This window comes from Lepisma saccharinum, chromosome 24, assembly GCF_977018435.1.
Source record: "Lepisma saccharinum chromosome 24, izLepSacc3.1, whole genome shotgun sequence".
NCBI lineage: Eukaryota > Metazoa > Arthropoda > Insecta > Zygentoma > Lepismatidae > Lepisma > Lepisma saccharinum.
In genome coordinates this window covers 25,063,740-25,088,217 of record NC_139252.1, presented here as the reverse complement: position 1 = coordinate 25,088,217, position 24,478 = coordinate 25,063,740, and the positions used below count along the sequence as shown (strand labels likewise).

Below are 24,478 nucleotides of genomic sequence, written 5' to 3'. Positions count from 1 at the left end.
TAGTAGTAGTAGTAGTAGTAGTAGTAGTAGTAGTATTGTTGCAGATCTTTGACTTTGATAAATTGGTAATTTTAATTTTCTTTCCACAGCATTTTTCATATTTCAAAAGCTCAAGGGGGGATTAAACCTGGTCACCCCCCCCCCTTTGCGTACCCCACTGAGCTATTTCATATAGTTAAGTTTTATTTTAAAATAATTACAGTCGGTAACGCGTCTGACTACCATGCTAAAGGTCCCGGGTTCGATCCCCGGCCGGTTCAAATCCGGGAACTTTTCTAACGATGGAAGCGGCCCCGGCGCCCACCCAGCGTCGAATAACATGGGTACCTGGGGGAAACCCTGGGGGGTAAAGGTGGTCAGGGGCGTGATGCTGATCACATCACCCCCACTCACGACCGGATCAAGAAAGTGTGGGGCGTTACCTCCACAACCCTATACGCCTTCATGGCGTAGTGCTATGCACAGGGGAGCACTTTACCTTTTTACACTCTAACTTGTGTCATTACATGATATCCAAACATTGCTGTTTGATGCAAACCTGTCAAAAATGGTTGAAGCATTATAATGCCTCCCCCTACTCCCCTTTCTGAAAAAATAAAAAAAACTGGTATAAATATGCTACACCTTCGTATTACTAAGAAACCAATCATTTGTAATCATTTTTAAGATACAATAGCAATTATATAATTTCCTAAATACGTAACACTAATAATTCAAGAAATAAGAAGTACTCACTACAATGGCCTGATATACTTTCTTTGCAAATTTAACATCAGAATATTTTGCCTCTGTTGGAAAAGTTGTTGCTTTAAGCCAGCCAAGAAGCTCTGTGTTGTACCCAAGTCCTGCATTTGGAAACTGTGGTGCATGGATGTGGCAATCTACAAGACCTGGCATCAGAAAACCACTGTAATGAATAAAGTCATTGGTAGGCCCACATATTTATGTTGAATAAAAGATCTAGATTTCAGTACAAAAACTAAGCATATTTCATAATCAAAAGCAGTATGTACAAGGGTCATTCGGAAAGTAACTTCCGTTTGGCTATAAAAGCACAGGCGGCAATTTCTTTGACATGGGTATTGTAAACATTGTTCGCCAATATGATAAGTGTCTCAACAGAAACGGTGCTTATGTAGAAACATAGCTTAAAGTTGTCTCTTTCAGTTGTATATAATAAAAACTCTCACAATGTTCTGGTGCTTCTTTTATACCTAAACGGAAGTTACTTTCCAAATGACCCTCATATATGAAATAGCATTTTGGTGTTAAACTAAATTTGATTTAAAAATTACACTCATCGCAAAAAAAAATATTTTCCTTCTAAAAGCACATATACAGTGGAACCTTGATTTTACGTTTTTCAGAGGACCAAACTGGAAAAACCTAAAATGCAGGAAAATGTAATATCGGGGAAAATTTTATAACATTTGGCTATGTTGGGACCATCAAGATGGAATGCATAATGTGGGAAAATCTAATATCAGATAATGTAAAATCGGGGTTCCACTGTATGTAGTTATCAGAGAATTAAGTTTATTCCTGTGCAAAAGTCCATTTTTGCTTCTCAAATATTTATAGCAGGATTAATAAATTTTGCATGATTTGCATAACTAACACGTTAATTCACATCAGAAAGTGTTGTTTCGGTAAATAAACTCTAAATTTCATATTGAAAAGTTAATTTTGCAGTTCAATGAAAAATGTACCCCTCAACTTTCAAAAACATGAAAATTCAACATTGCAGGTGCTATTTCATGTCTCCGTCAAGAATGAAATATGCATGCCTCTAGCCATTGGTAGAGGTTGCTAAATTTTTCACGCAATATGGATGAGAATGTACAGGGTGTCTGGAATGGGACTGACAGTTTTAAAACAGTTATAACTTTTTTTGCAAACCACGCTAGTTTTTAACAATGGACTGCAAAGGAAGTATACATTTGCAAGTTTCGTTTCGCAATTGTTCATACTTGTACAACTAGCGGCGTCAGCGCTGGTATCACTGAAACCAAAATGGTGTTGGTATGCGAAAGATCGCAATGCATGTGGTGGTATGCAGAGATAAACAGTGTTGTGCAAGTGCAACGAAACTTTCGCCGCGTTTACCAGAAGGATCCTCCATCACGTAATACCATCAAGGTGTGGAAGGAACAATTTTTATCTACAAGAAGTGTGATGAAACCTCACAGGCGTGGTAAACTGCAAGTGTCAGACGAGCATGTGGAGTCGATAAGAAATTGTTTCACACGTAGTCCACGTAAGTCAATACGGACAGCGAGCAACCAGCTGGGAATTCCCAGGTTAACTGTGCACGATGTGGTACATAAACGATTACGCTTGTGTGCATGTAAGTTGCAGTTGTTGCAAGAACTTAAGCCAAATGACAACCCACAAAGACAAAATATTGCAATTGACATTCTGCTCAAGATTGATAATGACCCAACTTTTCTATTGACCACTGTTTTCTCAGATGAAGCAAGTTTTCACTTGTCTGGTTGTGTTAACAGACACAATGTTAGAATATGGGGTTCTGAGAATTCTCATGCATATCGTAACAATCCCTAATATTGTATGTTTATTTTATTAAGTCTCTCTGAACGCTTCATGTTGACCAGGGCTTGTTTTTCTCAGCTGTCTCAAGCCTCTTAGGCATGTTTACAATGCATTGTGTTGTGCCATGCAAACCTCCTGAGCTTTCAGGAACAGGTAACACTTCTGGTTATGGTGTCAGCGGTTTGCATGGTAGCAATTATAATAAACACGATTCGGCGATTCGGCATCGAGGAAGAGCTCGATGGCCAGGGAATATAGAGGTGAGACAAGCTGGGAAGTGACTGGACTTTGGGAATTGAGTTGGTAGAGAGAGGAGGTCAGCAAGGCAGGAGGTCGATAATGGAAGCACGCTTTGGTCAACAGTTAGAGAGAAGCTTACAGAGGACTTCGCTATTTTCATTCAGCTCAGAGACTTCAGTTAGACAGGTAATTATCCTACACCCAGCCATGATACAGGTTCAACGGTTCACAAAACACAACGAGTGTCCATTGTCTTTTCAGTAGTTTAATTCCTTTGTGTAATTTGTACCTTTCGCATGCCAAGCAATAACTCGTCATGTCAATGACGAGTGGTCTCATCAAGAGGATGAATGATGAGTAGTTTACATCACCCCATCAGTTAACTGGTTCAGATCCCTTCATTCTATAGAATGACACGTGGTGGAGAGATGCGGGCCTTTTCATTTCTTACAGGAATGAAAAGAGTTTGTTAGCCAGTTTAAATTTAAACCCACCCCAATAGCTTGACACGTGGTAGAGTTGCGGGCCTTTTCATTTTTTCTTTCAGAAAATGAAAAGAGTTGCAGTTAAATTTTAACCAGTTTAAATTCAACCCCACCCCAAATTTGGTTACATGGTTTTAAATTCAAACACACCCTCAAAATTTTGCTCATTTGTTTAGTTTTTTTGGTATGTCCTTGCCAAAATTAATTTTGAAAATACATAGGGCTTAAAGTTTTTTTTTGCATTAATGGGGGGGAGAAGAATTTACTTGTGCCATGATAGATGTCGAGCTTTCACCTTGCTGATGAACTCGACGAAACTTTAGATCAATTATTAGATATAGCACGAGGGACTACAAGTTTTAATTTAGATGTCAGCGGTCCAGCTGCAAGTTCCACCCCCAAGTTTAAACGTAGCCCAATCTTAACTAGACGCCTTCAGCGAGAATTATTGGAAAAACAGAAATATGAACCACAATTAGAGCAACAGGATCAGGATATTTGAGATTTAGACCAAACACAATTCGCAACAATGGCTCAGTCGCAGTTTGTTCCCCCAACTATTTTAGAGGGTATCCCATTTCAGGGGATAGCCGGGGAGGACGTTTCAAAATTCTTAGATAAAGTGGATAGCCTTGCCATATTAAATGGATGGAACAATGCCCGTAAGCAGGAATTATTTCCAGCCCTTCTGGCCGGGCCAGCGTTACGATGGTACCAGACCTGGAAAGATGGTACAGGCAATCAAGAAGTTTCTTACGAGGAGATACAGAAAAAATTTAAAGACGAATTTACGGGGTCCTTGGATCAACTCCAGATCGAGGAACAAATTCGATATAGATTACACAAAGAAACTGAGCCAGTTACGAATTATGTTCGGGACAAACAATTACTTCTACTCAAGGCAGACCCTAAAATGAGTATTCAACAACAGATCAAACAGATCATATTGGGATTACAGGTGGATTATATGAAAGATATCCACCATAAAGAGTATGAGTCCATGCAAGGGTTGCTTAAAGATTTAAAATCCTTTGAGAAACTCCAATTTTTGATGAGACAGCGCAAGCTGAAGGAACTGAGGTACGAAGATCAAAGAGAGAGTTTATTCTCTCCTTTGCATAATACACCAGCACTTTCGCAACAGCAGCAGATTTTACTGCAGAGTAACAATCTGGCTACTGCTGAGTCAGCGCAAGCGCGACCCACTTCAGACATTGAGGCAAAATTCAAAGCATTGCAAAAGGAGGTTGAGCAACTAAAATTATTTAACAATCCTCACAATACCAAAACTCAAGTCCAGGCTCAGGAAACTGGTCTGGAAGCGAGATTAGCCAGTCTCACTTTGAGATTGGATAGCATGGAGGATCAAAAACAGAACCCTGGCACCGACTCATCTACTCCAAAACAAGTTAGAGAACCTTATTATAAGGATAATTATCAATCAGGTAATAATTATAGAGGCTCCTATCGGGGTAATAATAATAGACGACAATATAATAGGGGGTACAGGAATGGACGTAATAATAATGGTAACAACACAGATCGCAATAGGCGATATGGTAATACCCAACAATAGCGAGGACGTGGAAACTTCCGCGGACAGAACTCGCGGGGTTCCTCGTCTTCAGCAGGGCGAGACCAGGAAAACAGGGAAGAGCAACGGGGGAGACCACGCTGCTCAATTTGTAATTACCCTAATCACACAGCAGCCACTTGTTTTCAGAACACGGAGGCTTTAAACGAACAATGACTGCCCATAGAAGAGACGTATGCGCAGATTTCGTTGGCAAACAGATATCAGTCTCTACTTTCCCCTATGAGGAATTAATTTATATTAACGCAGTATTAGGGGGACAACGTCAGAGGTTTCTCGTGGATTCCGGAAGCCAAGTATCCGTCACCAGTGATCGAGGCATTCCTTCAACCGCCAAACGTTTTAAAATTCATACGGCCATAAGGGGAGTAGCAAAAGAACAAATTGAAATTAAAGAGATTGTCCTATTAACTTTTGCAATAAACGGCCGTAATTTTACCCATCCTTTTCGGATGATTCCAAATTTCGAACATGGGACAATCCTAGGAAATGATTTTTTAAGAGCTCATAAAGCAAACTTGGATTTTGATCAAAATCGACTCACATTGAGGAGATTTGGTACTCCTCCGCGAAACCAGTTAAGGACGGAACACCGAAAGACCTTTGACGTTTCCATAAAAGTTGCTAGTCTGATCAGGGATTTATATGTGCCGGAATTTGTAACTTCCAGACAAATTAGAATCAAACCTAGATCTCATTTGTGTATTCCTGTCAAATTGACAAATTCTAGTAATCAAAATTTAACTTATTTGGAACCAGATTTACAGTTTCAAATGGACACAGGCTTAATGGTGCCTCGAGCCATTGTAAATCCGGAGTCATTTTTAATTTGGATTACTAATCCAAATTCGTACAAAATTAAAATTAGGAAAGGGGCACGCTTAGGTACCGCAGAGGCATGGCAAAATCCAGTACCAGCTTCACGTCATATTGCAGACGACGAAGGACCTAACGTTATGGTGACCAAGGAGACTGGCACCGTGACAAAACCAGTGCACGACATTACTAAATTTGACATAAATCCAGCATTAGAACCCGATCAGAAGTTGCAACTTAGACAATTATTAGAGAAGTATGTAGATGTATTTTCTTGGTCTGAGCAAGACATTGGTTGTGCCACTAACTATACGCATCGTATAAAGTTAAAGGACGATTCGGAATTTCACGTCCCAGCTTACCCTATACCAGTTCACCTGCGTAAGGAAATTAACCAGCAAATTGACAACTTGCTAGAAGCAGGGGTCATCAGTCCTACAACATCACCGTACAATTCACCAGTTTTTCTTGTCAACAAGAAATCAGGAGCTTATCGCATGGTGCAGGATTTCCGATTACTTAATGCTAGGTCTGTTTTCGATGCAGTTTCTATAGGAAACATCTCAGAGATATTGCACAATATGGCCGGTAAGAGCTATTACTGTAGTGCCGATTTGAAACAAGGATTTTTTCAAATACCATTAGCAGAACAATCGAAACAGTACACTGCCTTTACTATACCAGCCAGGGGACAATTTGCGATGAACTTTACACCTATGGGACATGTGACTTCTCCTGCGGCAATGACCCGATGTGTTCAGCTCGCTACAGCGGGGATGAACGACAATAACTTTGCCTTTTATATCGATGACATGTTTGTTTTTGCCAATACATTTAAGGATATGTTGGTGAATTTAGAGAAAATGTTTCAATGTTTACGATCTGCCGGATTGAAATTGGCTGTACCTAAATGTTCATTTGGATACTATGAGACAATTGCCTTGGGTCACAATGTGGGCAAATATGGCTATCGTATAAGTGATAGAATACTGTCATCCATTAAGACTTATAAGGTTCCCACCACCACGAAGAAGGTTAAAATGTTTTTAGGTCTTTGCAGCTACGTGAGGAAATATGTCAAGAATTTTTCTGATATTGCATCACCATTACAGGGTTTAATTCGTAAGGGCAAGAAATTTACATGGGGTCCTGAACAACAATCAGCATTTGAGAAATTAAAGGAAGCTCTAATTACTGCACCTGTTTTGTTACCGTACGATCCAGCGAAGAACACCAAAGTTTTCACCGATGCTTCATCTCATGCGGTCAGTGGCGTATTAATGCAGCCCAATGCAGAAGGAGAGTACTTGCCATGTGCGTACTGCAGTAGAACGTTGACCGACACTGAAAAAAGATTGAGTGTTATTGAGCAAGAATTAACAGCAATTTTATATGCTTTCAAATCATTTAGATTTTATCTTGTTGGGCGCCATTTTGATTTATACACGGACAACAAAGCAATTACGTACATTAGGACATCCCGTAATTTGAGCTCAAAGCTTCTTCGATGGAGCAACCTTTTGGAGGATTTTTCATTCACTCCGATCCATGTTAAAACTACGGAGAATATCGCCGATCCCCTCAGCAGAGAATGTGGAGAAAACGTAGAGGATGGCAACACTGAAGAGGACATTCCCGAACCCAGGACACTTACTTTATTTGATGCAAGCACAGATGTCGCGGAACATCAGAGACAGGATTCATTTTTTGGCCCAATTATTAAAGTTTTGGAGGACCCAGACAGGGACGATGGAACATTACCTCTATACATCCAGAGGCAGGTCTATCATCGTGTGTTGGAAGATGGATTATTGTATAGACAGCAGAAATTAGGAGCTATTACCAAGAAATTATTATGCATTCCAATGACATTACGTGATTCTGTGATTGAGACACTCCACGCTTCACCCATAGGAGGTTCTCATCTTGGATTTACCAAGTGTTACAATGTGGCCTTACCAAGAATTTATTTTCCAAATATGAAGTTATTTATACAGAGGAAAATTAGGGAATGTATAACATGCCAGCAGAATAAACGCCGTCCAGGTCTACCAGCTGGGGAACTGTGCACTTTTCCCGCACAGAAGCCATTTCAGCGGATTTGCCTGGACTTTTCAGGTCCATATCCTCCTTCATCCAATCTTCGTCATCGATACATAATCGCTGCAACAGATTTTGGGACGCGCTATTTAATAGCCAAACCAGTTGCAGATTGTACGGCCAGTACAGCAGCAGAATTTGTGTATGAAGAGATTGTGTTACGCTACGGAGCCCCACAGGATATTTACACGGATCGCGGATCAGCATTTAAATCTAAGCTTTTCCAGGAACTTGGCAATAAATTGTGAATCACCATCAAGTTTTCACCAGTCGGTCTTCATAATTCTATAGGTCTTTCGGAACGTAACCACGGGGTCTTACAGAGTATAATCAAGTGTTATGTCAACTCAAAACACACTGATTGGGTCCAATATTTACAGCCAAGTGTATTTAGTTATAATACTACGAGGAATCAGAATTTGCGGTATAGCCCATTCTTTTTAGTACATGGATTCCAACCTACTTTGCCCTGGGAGCTTGCATTACACACACCAAGCTGTGAAAATGTGGAGAATGACGTACGGTTCCGAGTATTGGAGAAAGCAAGAACCAATGCTACGGATAACTTAGCAAAACGACATGTTGAAGTGAAGAAATATTATGATCAGAAGAGGAAACAGATCAAGTTTCAACCAGGCGATCAAGTATTAATTTTTGACAGCACCCAGAAAATTGGAACCGCACGGTGCTTTTCAGGTATTTATAAAGGCCCAGCCACAGTTATTCGAGAAGAGAATCCCAATACATACCTGGTGGAATTCCAAAACAAGCGCGGAAAGACATTAGTGGACTCTATTGCCGTCCAGAGACTCAAAAAATATTATGCGCCAGATGACGGTGAAGGCGAAGAGAATTTGGCAGGTGAAGATGAAGATCATCAAGAAGACAACGCGGACTCACGCACGGATAATGGTCACTAAAATTGAAAATTCATATAAGTAACAGGTTTAACATTTTAATTTCACTTGCATGACATAATAATAATAATAATTTATCATAGAATAGCACTAATAATATTAAAGATTAAAAGCAGACTTATTATTTAATAATGTGCTTTAGGCACAAAAGTTTTTTTGCAGTATGTAATAATACTAGCTCAGCGAATACATCACTAGAATTTTATAGTTACTCTTCAGAAGAAGGTATATGATTATATTAGCAAAGTTTATTTTTTAAGCGCCAATTATGAGAATATTTATATTATATGAATATGTAGACGTCGACGTCAAGATTTTTTGCGCTCGTATTACAAGTATTTTCCTTCGGATATTGGGTCATGACCAAAATCCGGGAAATGTAATGATTAAACCACAACGGTTTTAGTTTCTAACTTTGCCACAATAATATGCTAAGCATATTTTAGAATGAGTAGAGAGAATTAAAGATTCTTCAAGTTTTAGTGATGTTAGTATTTTAATGCAGTTAAAGATCGCATAAATAATAATTATTATTTTATTTCAGGTAGTCAGGAGTAAATCAGACTCAATTTTTCCTTTACCTTGTACCTTAGTACAGTTCGTTTAATTTTAAGTATTTAAACATAACGTTAACACCTGAAATTAAATAAGATAAGTTAAACAGTGCTAATAAATTTAGAGAATACATAAATAAATACATTACGCAGATAAATTGAGCCTAGAGTCAGAAATAATTAAAAGTTGAGTTAAAATATCTACTAATTTAGACTAGGCAGGCTTAAAGTACGTATTAGTTTTGAAGAACTGTTTGTATTGATTGCCTAAGCAACATGAAAATCATTGCGATTTTAGTTATTTTAAACGGATTTCTTCCATACGTAAAATCTTCTAATTTTATTTATCTGTTGAACAAGTCCTTTGACTATCCTTATAATATAATTACAATTTTATTATTAACAACATTTATTATTAGTATTTTTATAATTTTCATAATCTGTTATTTTCAATGTCAACGCAAGAAATCTATTACTTATGACCATGAATGTACCCACGAGTTACAGTTAAGCAAACTTAATAATGATCCACCGTCCATTGACCAGATTTACGACGATGTTGCACCGATTGTTGAAGTGGTACCATTGAAAACGAGTCGCCCGCCAATTCCCCCTCCACTCCCTCAGTCCATTATTATTCAACCTAGGGTACAAGAAGAAGTTCAGGATGTATCCAGAAATAGTTTAGTCACTAAAGACGACAGTATAGATTTGCCGAAGAATATTTTGTCCGTTAAAGATAGAGTTCAGAAATTTGCCGTAAGCAAGGGTCCTAATTTTGATCAAAACAGTTGCAAAATGGAAAGTGAATTGCCTATTTCATCCTGTGTTCAGCCAGTTGTAAAAATTAAAGAGTCATTTGCGAATCAGTCACCAGTAAAAGTCGAGAAAGTTTCAAGTGTTACTTTAAAAGCAGAAAGTAAGCCAAATTTTCAGGTTCCCGAACCTGTTGTATCGTTCACAGACCATATTTTCTACGACCTCATGTTCACCTAGAATTTTATATTAATTACGATTTAAATTTTAAGTATAATTCATTTTTTACGTTTAATTGTACCTTATGCAAGGTTTATTAGTCATTTAGTTTGCTAACAGCTTCCCAACTGTTGTTATTACGAGCACGGAAGTGTTCAAGTAACACACTGTCGCAAGCGCGACGATATTTTTTCCCTTTCCATTCCGCCTATGATGTAATTTTCAAAAGTCCTTGACTTCCTTTTCGATTCTCGCAGCGCTTACTAGACCTTGTTCGTAGTAAGTTAAAGTTTTGTAAACAGTTACGTGTCATTCCATGTATCAGCGAGCCATCGCCTTGCATTTTCTTTCTCCGTTCCTATGCCCGCTGCCCGAAGCAGCGACCTTTTCCCCTCCACCTCTCCGACGGCACCCGAACGTACCCGAAGTCGCCGATCACGCCTGTCGCTGTAGAGAAATTTGTTCAGTCCATCCAAGTGGCCACGAAAATGCAACTTTGCAGGAATTTTGTCAGCGAATTCCTTTCTCTGCACGGAAGCTCTCTCCCGAGTACTTTGAACACGCTGGAAGCTTAGAAAACACTTAGCATGGAGATTACAACAGCCAGGGGCGGTCGTCCATTACAATTTTATGGGATCAGTTTAGTTACGCATATAGCCATCAGAATTTGATTTTTACGATAGAAGTTCATGTAAACAATGTTAGGGATATTTTGTTCTATATAGATAAATTTTTTCCGTAAAACGTCGCATTTATGCACTTCAGACTAATCACGACCAATAATTTTACAAAAGGAACAACAAGACGAATTTTTTGCGTTTCTCTTGCAAAATTTTCCCGTTTTTCATAGAGATATTTATAGTAAGTAAATTTTTTGGGAAATCGATGCACTTTTCATTAGAATTACGATAAAGTCAAACGAAATTTCGATAAAATCAGGGAAATTTTACAAAAGGGCAATTTTAGCACTTTATGCACTTAGAGTAATCAGGATTATTAGCAACAGGCCCAGGCTAAGCCTCTGTGATTAGCACAGGCATGTGCAGCAAAAGTCGCCACGGCATTGTTAGCCTTTCCAAATTTAAACAGTGTGGTTTACCACAAATGTTATAATTTGAGAAATTATTATTATTTATTATTAGGAAATTTAGTTTATTTACCCAATTTGCACCTTATTTGACAATGCAGCAATAAATTCATTACTTCTTACTGATTAACTTCATGTTAATGTTAGTACAGTAGGTAATAACTATTAATTTGTATTTATTGTAATATATAGCATAACTATTCTCTATCTATTTTGTTTAAACATACCTAAGGGATTGTTGAGGTATACGGCGGACTCAAGAAGTTTTGAGTGGTTAAATTGCTTTTGCTTAAAGAAAATTTGAAATTGAGAAAGTTTTTCATTATTTGTATTGTGTTTAAAATTTGAATTTCACTTTTTTAATTCCCTGATGCTATATTTGTTACCACCTGGAGTTTCAACGAAAGTCAGAAGTAGCATTTATTGAATTTTTGTTTTAAATTTGCATATTAATGAACCACGGTTAATTGTACCGGCCAATTAGTTATTAGGAGGCCATTAGAGGCTTGCCAAAGCAACCTTTTAGATACTAACAGCTTGCTTTGCGCAACACAAATTTTATATATTTATTTTTAGGGTTCACACCATAATAATTTTTTTTAAAATTTAAACAGAATGCAGAACATGCTTGCAGCACTTATTTTGTTTATTAATTCTACATTTTGTAATTTTGAAGTGAAGTCTATTACTGACAATAAATTATTCCAGTTTATTAGGACACGTAATGGTATTTTAATATCAGGTTCAGGTCAATTTATTGTTATTCAGAATTTGAATAATAATTTGAACACGCACAGATCAATTCAGCTTAACGAAGGGGAATCTCTATTTTTTAATTATCAGGATTTTTCGCAAATTATTGTGGATCAACAAATTTTACACACAAGAATTTTAGCTTTCGAACAAGTCAAAATGCAGGAAATTGAGTTACTACCTAATATTCCCAAGAATTTATCTGATTTCACTATTCCCCAATGGACTCCGCTTGAACTTGCTTTAAAACAACTTAATCAATCAATTAGTAAGAACATTTCATTTCAGGAATTAGTTCTAAACCCTTTGCCTATGTCTATATTAGTTTTTGTTATTTGGAATGTGTTATTAACCGCCACCTTAGGATATTATTTTTATAAGCATGATCAGCTTGCGAAACAGATTAATTTAGAGCAGCGCAGTAATAATTAATAGGTTAAGGCAACACATTAATCATGGACATTAATATTTTAATTACGGTTGGATATTTTATTTCAATTTTCCTTATTTATTTTCAAAGAGTTATGGCAATTATTTTTTCAATTTATTTTAATCATATTTTATTTTGATGAGGCAAGTTAATTTAATTTTAAAGAAAAGGCAATGGAAATGAGTTGGTTTGGTGTACATGCATACTTGAATTATATATACCCATCCTATTGCAATTTCCTTTCTTTGTCATAATTTTTCCTTTTAACCTAACCTGTCTATACGGAACGCCATGGACAAGCAATGCCTACACCATCCAGGGGCATTTTTCATGACGGACATCCGCAGGCAGTCTACTATTACCAGGCAGAAAGACTGAGTATCATTCTACGAGGGAGACATGCAGACATTTCTACTTATTACTGCACGGAGACTACCTTTTACAGGAAGGATGTAATCAACCATACATTTCCCAGTATAGCGGACTACACATTATCAACAACACCTAGTGATGGAGCTAGATACTATTTCCTTCCACACTGTTTGCAGTTCAAACAACTTTTCCCCATCTCCCAAGTTCTACGGGTAATTTACCACATTTTTTTTTATATACATTGCCTCCATGCAGTCAAGACGACAAGCAATCCAAGAAGAAGAAGAAGCATAGCAAACGTACTTTCTACAAACAGCAGTTCCGGTAACAAACAATAATTACAGAATTGTGCTACAGTGTTTTTACACATACACATGCTAGCTCCTATCATGTGTATCTATTTGGTCATTTAACATGCATTATGGGAAACAATATTTTTCCATAGCCCTTATACACATTTTCAGTTTTGTGCCATGCATGAGAACCAGTTTTATATGCATGCAAGTTTACATTATACTACAAGGAAGCGACAAGCACCAGTGGTGTCAATTGACCAGTGCAATTAGTGCATAATTTTTTTTTAAGATGAAAATGTGCCTTTTGGATAAACACACAGACATGCAAGCAATAAATAACATAATTACAGCACTTTCGAACATTTTAGAAAGCATGCTTTAGTGCCAATATTTTATGCATATGTTTGTCGCATGCAGGTATTATTGTTATTTTTTTTTCTTTTTTCTCACCAACATGGAATATTGAAAGCGACACATTTGTTCGCAGAACATTTTTTTTTGATATTTATAACTCAAGCACATAGTTTTGTCACTTGCAAGATTAATAATTTTTGTGTGCAGTCATACAAAGGTAATCACCAAGCCAGATATATGTATACAGTGTACAGTTTAACGTAGAAAAGAAAATTGAACGCTATAATTAAGTTTTTACCAGCGACAGTTTTCAGTGTAACTCACTATATGCATTGAATATTGTATAATACTACCTTGGAATGTGCAACATAGCCATGCAAGTTCATATATTCAACGATTTTAGGAGTGCAGTGGCTACGTAGTTCGTACAACATACTACATTTTGATATAATCAGGCTTTCACACGGACAAAACAGTGAGATGTGACAAACGTTTTACATGCCTACTTACGTGTACTTACTTGTGCACCTTTTTAAGGTTTTTTTTATTTTGAAGAGTCTATATTGAGGGGCAATATAAACAAACATTGTGAATTCCGTTCTATCTTGCAAGACGCTCCAGCCGTTGGCCTCGCGGAACACACAGAGTCGTTACCGCGTGGCGAGGCATCACAGACTCTTGACTAGGAGCAGGTGGATGAGCAATTATACATAATACACATTACGTACACCCACATGTGATACATTAAGAGTTTTATCGCTTAACGACACGAACTTTTGTGATTTCTAGTCTTATAATAGTATATATTATTGTTTTTTTACATCGTATAAACATACGAATTTGTTAGTATTAAGGGTATTATTCATTATAAAGTTTAGGGAATGAAAAATTTCATTCCTTCAGGATGCAGTGAACAACAGACAGTTATGGTGTATTTCTTTTGTATATTTGGGTTTTTTAAGAAAATATATGGAATTGGCGAACCTGAGTCATGTCAAGCTTTGCGATTTGACTTTTAAATTTTCAAAGGAGAAAATTTTCCTACGCGGGGCGAACGTAACAATCCCTAAGATTGTATGTTTATTTTATTAAGTCTCTCTGAACGCTTCATGTTGACCAGGGCATTCACTTGTTTTTCTCAGCTGTCTCAAGCCTCTTAGGCATGTTTACAATGCATTGTGTTGTGCCATGCAAACCTCCTGAGCTTTCAGGAACAGGTAACACTTCTGGTTATGGTGTCAGCGGTTTGCATGGTAGCAATTATAATAAACACGATTCGGCGATTCGGCATCGAGGAAGAGCTCGATGGCCAGGGAATATAGAGGTGAGACAAGCTGGGAAGTGACTGGACTTTGGGAATTGAGTTGGTAGAGAGAGGAGGTCAGCAAGGCAGGAGGTCGATAGTGGAAGCACGCTTTGGTCAACAGTTAGAGAGAAGCTTACAGAGGACTTCGCTATTTTCATTCAGCTCAGAGACTTCAGTTAGACAGGTAATTATCCTACACCCAGCCATGATACAGGTTCAACGGTTCACAAAACACAACGAGTGTCCATTGTCTTTTCAGTAGTTTAATTCCTTTGTGTAATTTGTACCTTTCGCATGCCAAGCAATAACTCGTCATGTCAATGACGAGTGGTCTCATCAAGAGGATGAATGATGAGTAGTTTACATCACCCCATCAGTTAACTGGTTCAGATCCCTTCATTCTATAGAATGACACGATATGTGGAACATGTCCGAGACAGTCCCAAATTGAATGTTCGGTGTGCTGTAACGCATAATGAAGTCATAGGCCCATTCTTTTTTGTGGAGCAAACAATAACAGGAAATGTGTTCCTAGATATGCTCGAAAACTTTGCAGTTCCCCAATTACGTCATTTACAACTTACAGTGATATTCCATCTAGATGGTGCCCCACCACGTTGGAGCCTACACGTGAGGGACTATCTTCATAGAGAATTTCCTGATTGTTGGATAGGCCATAATGGGCCAATTTCCTGGCCACCACACTCGCTTGATGTTACCCCTCAAGACTTCTTTTCTTTGGGGTTATGTGAAAGACATTGTGTATTCTGGCCCATATGTACGAATCCTAAAAGAACTGCAGGACCGAATTAGGAATGTGATTGCTTCTGTCATGCCTCTGATGCTACACAATACGTAGAGAGAAATTAAATTCAGGTTGGACATCCTCCGTATCACAAAGAGCTCATGTGGAGCTATACTGAGCTGTGCTGAGTTCTAACTAACTGCTACCAATAAAACTTGCTTTTCTTTTTATCTACTTCTATCCATATTAAGACCACAAACTTTTAAAAATTGTCAGTCCCATTCCGGACAGCCTGTATTTTCATTTTACATGAAAAATCAAGTGCATAAAAGAAATTTAAAAAAATGCAACTTAATTGAATTGTATGTTTTGTAAATGTACCGTATAAAGAAGCAAATTATGCATATGCATTAGCAACCACCGTAGGAAGCAGTGCGTGCCACCAAAACTAGGAGTTTAGCAACAACTAGGGCTGAGCCGATACTGATACATCAGCATTGGTATCGGCTGATACCAGTTGTATCAGTATCGGAAAGTATCGGTTGGAATTCATCTATCGATACCAGCCGATACTTTTATGGGGTCCGCAAAAATGACACATGAAATTTTTGCAAAGTCTAATTATCTTGAAAATTATGCAAAATTCAAACTTTATTTTTATTTTCCACCAATTTTGCATAACAAATTGAATTTTGTGATTACATAACATATATTTTAATATTCTGATGTAATTCTTGAATATTCTGAAGCGAATAGATTTGTTAATTGATGCATATAATTGGAGAAGAATATTTACGCACAAATATTGGTTAATATTTTGAACAAATTTTAATTTTTGCAATTTTCAAGTATCGGTATCGGTGGGAATCAGTAAGAGTATCGGTATTGGTATCAGTTCCAAGTGGTATCGGCTCAGCCCTAAAAGGCCTAGTCTGAAAACACAGTTCAATTCATAGAAGGAATATCTATTCTGGTGACAAATGGGCAAGAAGACAAAGGTCAACTTATTTGGAAACATAGTCAGGGTGTCTACAATTTTGTAAATATGAAAATTCCTGACTTCTCCAGATTTCTCAGACCAACAACCAAATTATTTCAGACTATTGCCGTTAGGGTAATTCATATAGGTCATTCCATGTGAAATCGAACAACGTCCTCAACCTTACATTTTTTTCATTCATTTGAAATTTGACATTCTGGAAGGATCACCTGAGGTAGGAGAACATGCAAAGTTGCAGATCCATATCTTTCGTATTTCCGAAATTACAGTGATGCAAACTATGCGATTTTGACCATTTTTTCCAACATCTTATTAAGTAACAAGTGATTTGAACGGTGTTGGAAAGGTCTTGAAGGGCTCTTTCACACAAAATATTACATGCCTATGTGAGGGTAAAAAAACAAAAAAACAATTGAAGGTGATGTAAAAAAACTTTGGTAGCAATTTTCTCAAAAACGGGTCTTTTAATTTTTTCAAAAAATTGTCATACATACACTATTACTCAATAACTACAAAATTTGAAAATAGGACGTCACCGGGATCCAGAGTTACGTTACATTTAGGGTAGGTTAGAGTAGGGTAGAGTAGGTTAGGTAATGTGTGATAACATATTTTGACACAAATTCCTAATATTCAAAAGCAAAAGTCTAACAGAAATGAAATATTGTTTCAATTAACATACATGAATCTAATGTTTAAATTCATGTATATTAAAAATACTGGGTGATTCAAAAGTCCAGTCACATAGGTAACTCCCGTTATTGGTGTACATAGCGAAAAATGGAAAGACGGTAAATTTGTTGGAAGCAGGTGGTTTCAATATAAAGTGCTTGAATTCTCAATGTATTATGCTGTACACTGGTACAAGCCTCATTGGTAGCCAAAAGTGCCACATGCTTGGCCCTGAATACTGCATGGCATCTCAGTATTGATGATGATAATTACAGGTAAATTAAACAAATGTTTATACTAAAGTATAAAAATGTAAATGTGTGACATGCGCAATAGCACAGTGTCAAGTACTTATGTATTGCAGCCTGATTCTCATTTGTGAGCTATTAGCTAGCCTCTTCTAGAGGTCTGGCGAAAGGAGGAGTGTGTGCATCAGATGTTCATGTTTTTAATACTTGTTTATTTTGCCTATAATTATAGTTATAAATTTTTAATTTACCTTCTACTGTATGGTTTTGCGATGCCATGCAGTATTCAGGGCCAAGCATGTGGCATTTTCAGCTACCAATGAGGCTCATACCAGTGTACATCCTAAACTGTTCACAATATGTTGTAAATTAAAGCACTTTAGATTGTCACTTGCCTACTTCCAACAAATTAACCCTCTTTCACCAATTACACATACTATGCACTAAATACCACAGGACAAAGTGATGCAATATACACTGATTTTACTAGGGCAATTGACAGAATTGACTATAATATATTAATACAAAGTAATTGCTTCATTTAATGCTTCCATTTATATTTTATATTTTTTCCTTCATATTTGGCTGATCGAACACAAATGGTATTAATCAAGAAAAATCACAGGTCATCCCTTTACATTATATTCCAATGTTCCAGAAAGGTCCAATGCTGGGACTGCTTTTGTTTTTATTACTTACCAGATGATGAAATTGTTGTGACTTATCACGTTACAAAATTCTCAGAAGTTGCTTTTCAATCAAGTTGCAATGATTTCGTCTTTCAACCCTGGCACACGTTGTGGTTTCGACAAGAAGAGGGATGGGGGTAAGGACACTATAATGTGGTAAGTTATTTATTTTCACTAATATCAGTTGATATTAGCTGATGCTTTTTCAATGGTCTTAATAATTCACTAATATCAGTCAACTCATGTTCATCAACAGTAGCTTTCAAATTGTCCTCATGAACCTGGTCCACACAGAACACCAGTGATCAAACCTGGAAGCACTTGCAGCCAAGTACTAAGCATTAAGCTACTTTGGAGCTCTATTATTTAGTATCTAAATGCCTAATATTTCTTTTTAGCAACAGTTCTCAATGTCATCATACATTACAACTCAAAATAAGGAAAATGGAATTTAAAGTGACACCTGGCAGTGAATTCAAAGGATCTTATACAGAAGAAAATAAAATAAAAGAAAGCGTTACTTACCCAGATTTTATATGGTGCACTTCTATCTCTGCCAATCCCAATTTTTCTTGCACATTTTTTAGATTTTGGGCATCATCCAGCAGTGCTGCTATCTACAAAAACAATTATTATTATTATTAATAATAAAGTATTAGCTGGCTCGCTGGCCAAGCACATTAAGTGGTAAACTTTCGATACTCATCACCAAAGTTCCAAGGTTCAAATTTCTATCTAAGTACGGGTGTTCTTTGTGAGTGTCCCTTCAAGGATTTCACGTACTCATCTCTCACCCTCGTCATAACAATTAGTCAAAACTTGCAGAAATGCAACATTAACTAATAAAAATACAAATACAAAGAAAGCATTAATCTTAAATTGAATGTTTGATTCGTAAATACACCAAACGCATATCATTCATTTCCATGAGAATGAACAAACTGAAGAGCATGGGCATATCTAGAAAATTTTGTAGATCATGGGAAAAAATAATAGTAGAAATAATAATAGTATTATTATTATTATAAACAAATAAGAAATTATTATTTTATTGCCAATTTATCAATCTTGCACTTGGGGGAACTCTTCTACGCAATCCACCATTTTTCATTTCATACAATATACTAAAATTCATAGTAATTCTGTTTTGTTATTAACTTCTATAAACCATGATTCATGACAATCATTGAAAGTTATGGGGAAATGTTAGTCACAAAGCTTATTAGGTGACATCTCATATACAAAACTCAGTTTTCGAATTTTTGAAAACTTATGGACTCATTTAATGTTGGGATTAAGTAGTAAGATATGAAAATATTAATTTTGGAACTGGGTCCTTCATTTTAATTCTTCCAATTTGAAATGAACAATGTCAATTTCAAAGGAGTAAAAATTTGATTATCCAGCTTAAATTTGCTATATACTATATGCAGGGCTCGAAAAATCCCAGTCGCCAGGTCACCATGGTGACTAAAAATTTCAGCCTGGTGACTGTGATCTCTTGCTGTAATATTACCTTTTTTTTAAGTTTGCATGTACGAAATTGTGAAGATTCTAAGTTTAAATTACAATAAAGCATAATAGTTTTTCTTGTATGTACGCATTGCTTGCATGATAAAATTATTTTCCTGTAGTTTACGGTTATTACAAGCATAAGAAAAACAGTTTTTTCCTTTGTGACGTTTCAGGAGAACACACGCTCCTTTCATCAGACATTTATTTTCATTTTGACTAAAGATACAGTTATAACAATGGTTAGTAATTTTTTTTAAACAAAAAGAATCTGTTATATAATGGATGTTGTCAATGTTACATTGTTGTAATATAGCAACTTAACTGTGAAAAAAACAGTCTATTTTATTTTTATTTTTTAAAATTATGAATCCCAAATATCATCAGGTAATTCAAATTCATCATTGTTTTCACAAAGTCTCTTGATGTTTTCTGTTACATTAAATTTTAAAGATGGTGGCTTACTCCATTTGTGAAAAAGAAAACTCCACACTGGATCTATGTTACCATTTTCATTATTTAATTTATTCCAGTGTTCTTCTGCAATGAACGAGGCTTCCCAGACATTCAACTCTGTGTTTCCCGTTAATCTTTTTAAAACCCTTCTCTTTTTAATCAAATGCTTCTCTTCGATGATATGAGTTGACAAACCTGTTCTTGGGTTTAGGTTTATAATGTCCAAATCGTGTTCATGCCATCTTATTGCCATTTTCCTTGCTGTTTGTCCCACATAATCTTTTGAACATGAACAACTTATATTATATATTCCTGTGGTTTCCACATCTGGTAGCGAGTTCCTCATTTTGAATTCATTAAATGTACATTCCAAACTTCTTGGTGATTTGAAAACAATTTTGAAATTAAAACTTCTAAAAATTTTTGCAATTTTATGTGAGAATCCCTTGTGGAATGGAATGCACACAAATTTCTTTTCAACAGATTTTTCATCTTTGTCTGTATTTCTCTTTTCCTTTAGTTTTCTTGCGACTTGTTTTTTGATTTGGTTTATTCTGTTAGTGTGAAAGCCATTTTCTTTTGCTATATTAAAGAGCCTTTCTTCTTCATTTTTGATATCCTCGTTATTAGAACATAGTCTTTGTGCTCTCAGGAAAAAATTTAAAAATATGTTATCCATTGTTATACGCGAATGTTCTGATTTGGCATGGATGTATTTTTCCCCTGCTAATTTTTTTCTATGGACTGATGTTTGAATTGTTGAGTCAGTTGTCTTAATTTGCAGATCAAGGAAAGAAATTACATTGTTATTCATGGGTTCGCAAGTGAATTTTATGCGACGATGTGATTCATTTAACGATTTAAATACGTCCATGATGGTGTTCTCATTTTTAGCAATAATTAGCACATCATCTACATATCTGATGTAGAGTTTGATATCCGCACCTATCGCATTAACAATTGGAGATTCTATGTAATGAAGGAAAATGCTGGAGATGATTCCGGATACTGGGTTTCCCATTGATAGACCATTACTTTGCTGATAGATTTTGCCATCAAATATAAAGTAATTGTAATTTGCACATACAGTAAACCATCGAACCATTTCCCATGATTCTACTGGGTTAACCTTCATCTCAATAAGCCATCTGTGTAATGCATCTGTGGCACCTTCTATTGGGACACTAGGATATAAATTTTCAACATCAAAACTTGCAATACGATACTCACTATTCCAAACAATATTTTTTAGTTTCTGTTTCACTTCATATGCATTTTTAACACTGAATGGTGTTTGTTGTTTAATTATAGCAAGTCTTTCAACTAAATATTTGGATAGTTTGTATGCAGGATGTGTGAAAGTTGCAATGATGGGTCGTATTGGAGTTCCCGGTTTGTGAGTTTTTGGTAGTCCAAAGGCAATCGGCAGGGTTGAATTTTTGACAATGAGTTTTTTCTTCATTTCTCTTGGTATCGTGATACTGCTTTCAATTACTTTCTTTACCTCATTTATTATTTTAGTTATAGGGTTTCGAGAGGTTTCTGTGAAATTGTTTAATTTGAAACATTCTTCAAACAAACATTTATTGCAGAAGAACACTGGAATAAATTAAATAATGAAAATGGTAACATAGATCCAGTGTGGAGTTTTCTTTTTCACAAATGGAGTAAGCCACCATCTTTAAAATTTAATGTAACAGAAAACATCAAGAGACTTTGTGAAAACAATGATGAATTTGAATTACCTGATGATATTTGGGATTCATAATTTTAAAAAATCTAAAATAAAAATAAAATAGACTGTTTTTTTCACAGTTAAGTTGCTATATTACAACAATGTAACATTGACAACATCCATTATATAACAGATTCTTTTTGTTTAAAAAATTACTAACCATTGTTATAACTGTATCTTTAGTCAAAATGAAAATAAATGTCTGATGAAAGGAGCGTGTGTTCTCCTGAAACGTCACAAAGGAAAAAACTGTTTTTCTTATGCTTGTAATAACCGTAAACTACAGGAAAATAATAAAGCATAAGTTAGCAAATGATTTTCTTTTATCAACGTTGTGAACATTCCATAGAATCAGTAACAACTTCTTACTCTTTGTCTCTCAACCCCCATTTCCTGCTTTCTCACATGATTTAGCGATGTTATGAATACGGTGATGATCAACTTCTTATAGTATGCACAATTGCCTGTAGGTGGTTTCCTGGCGCCTGATTTTCAGAGCTGGCACCTAGCTTTGAAGAAGATTTTTCGAGCACTGACTATATGTTATACATTTGATTTGTCCAGCTCAGTGACATGAATGTACCAGAATAATTGACAACTATACTATGTACACTTTTAGAAGGAACATGAGTTCAGTCAATAAACAGCCATTGCTATTGTGCTGTTGCCAAACTAACTGTTAGCTTAAGGAAAAGACAGAGAATTCGCTTTCTGTCCAATATTCAACTATATAATCCTCTCACTACTGTTCTTTGTGGCATACAAGTAAATGGTAAGTGAAAAATTGTATGATGCCCTTGCTATGAAAACACTGAACTCAAACTGACTAAGACTCACAATGTTTGAGAATACCCACGACAATGACGGGTCAATGTGTATACCGAGATGAATTTAACACCCACGGTGGTCTAGTCGGTACGACATCTTACTGCCACGTGGGAGATCCGGGTACAATTCCCAGGCTGGGTGATCTACGGTCGGAATTTTTCCGGCCTTGTGACTGCATAAAGCGGTTCAGGTTTCCAGCCTCAAATCAGTGGGTACCTGGGAGGGAGGGAAGGCAGCCTGAGCATGGTGATGATAATCTATAATAGATACTTTTCCTAAGGAATGTGTGTCATATATCGTTGGAAAGCCTATTGTATAAGGAAATCAAAAACGTCAGTCCTGATGAGAGGAAAAACAACCTGGAGGAGGAAATCGAGAAAAACCATTGTTGTCCAGATATGCGGAATTATACGTACGGAGGGAATTTTTCGATGAATAGAGTGCTAATGGAACCTAACCTAACAGGCCTAACCTAACCTCGTAGGCATACCTCGTCCCCGTGAATGGTTCGTGGGGCTACCCGTGTATGGTTTTTGGGGCTAACGTGAATGGTTCGTGGAGCTATCTTTTTGACATCGAAACCTTCCTACAGCTCCATAATTTACTTCCAGAATCATCTCGCACCTATATATCCTACAAACCTTGTCCTTCTTCAACGATACATTTTTCTCGCACCATGTCCAACACTTGTCTCTAGTCCCGAAAGTAATGGCAAAGCGCTTCCTGTTCCAGAAGCCATCTGATCATACACACGCACAACGAACACAAAAAACCAATCACCACCCCGAACGCAAACGAGCGAAGTACATGCATTAACAACACGGACGCAAAGACGAGCCTGCAGTGTTGTTAACCCCCATCGCTTACCACCGAAAAGCAAAAAGAACGGCAAGTAGATTTTAGCCCCCACATCCTCTAAATATGCCTTCATGGAATGGTGCTATATGCACAGGGAACTTTATCTCACCTTTGTTTTCCCAAGACACAACAACTTAGCTTGTTTCAACATGGTGGCAATGATAAAAACAGACAGAAGTAAAATGAAAGGGTAATTGTGTGTGTGTGTCGAGGCATGTTGTTTCCCAGTGTTTCCTCAAGAAACACTGTAGGCGACGGAAATTTATGGGACTCGGACAGTCAGGTTCAAAATGTATTGCCCCATCTAATGATGAACCTTAAAGTGTTGAATTTTATGAAAACTTCTTGGGTGCAAAAAAAATAAGGAACACGGCGTTTAACTTGCATGCCGCAGTTTACCAACTGTACAAAGTTGCACTCCTGCGAGGTTGGTCACCATGGACAGGCTCTTTTTGGTCCCACACGATATTGCTTCTAAAATCATACACTGTATACACTGCATAAAATTTGCTTTCTGTACTTTCACAATAGCAGAAAAATATTAAATTTCATCATAGCATTTAAATTTGATTTTATACTGAAACCCATACACATAGGGATGTGCATTATTAAATAAATGTAAATATTAAGAACAATAATAATAATAAATTTCTGTATTAAGCGAGCGAAGTTTGGCCTATAGGCTGCTGCTGTCACCTAACCCTTGTAAATGTAATATTACATATATGATAAACTGCACATATAACAACAACAATATAATTCCTCCATTACATACACACCTTCCCATTCTTGACAACAAGAGCTCCGCGTGGTACACATTTTATTTGATTGAGATTTGTTGAATGTACCAAAGGTCCAACAAATATATATGAATTAACTGTTCCAGCTGGTTCCTGAAAGAGA

The 24,478-nt window shown here is 36.7% G+C and overlaps 1 protein-coding gene across 2 annotated transcripts in view; it reads right to left on the bottom strand.

The window, feature by feature from the left end:
* DhpD (guanine deaminase) overlaps positions 1-24,478 on the bottom strand; it is a 68,535-nt gene that overhangs the window by 31,240 nt on the left and 12,817 nt on the right. For both annotated transcript variants that reach the window (XM_083111050.1, XM_083111049.1), the window contains exons 2-4: positions 24,355-24,468; positions 18,712-18,803; positions 736-907 (exon numbers count right to left, since the gene is read on the bottom strand). In XM_083111050.1, coding sequence (XP_082967176.1) covers positions 736-897 — 162 coding nt within the window. In that variant the 5' untranslated portion in view covers positions 898-907; positions 18,712-18,803; positions 24,355-24,468. The remainder of the gene's footprint in view (positions 1-735; positions 908-18,711; positions 18,804-24,354; positions 24,469-24,478) is intronic.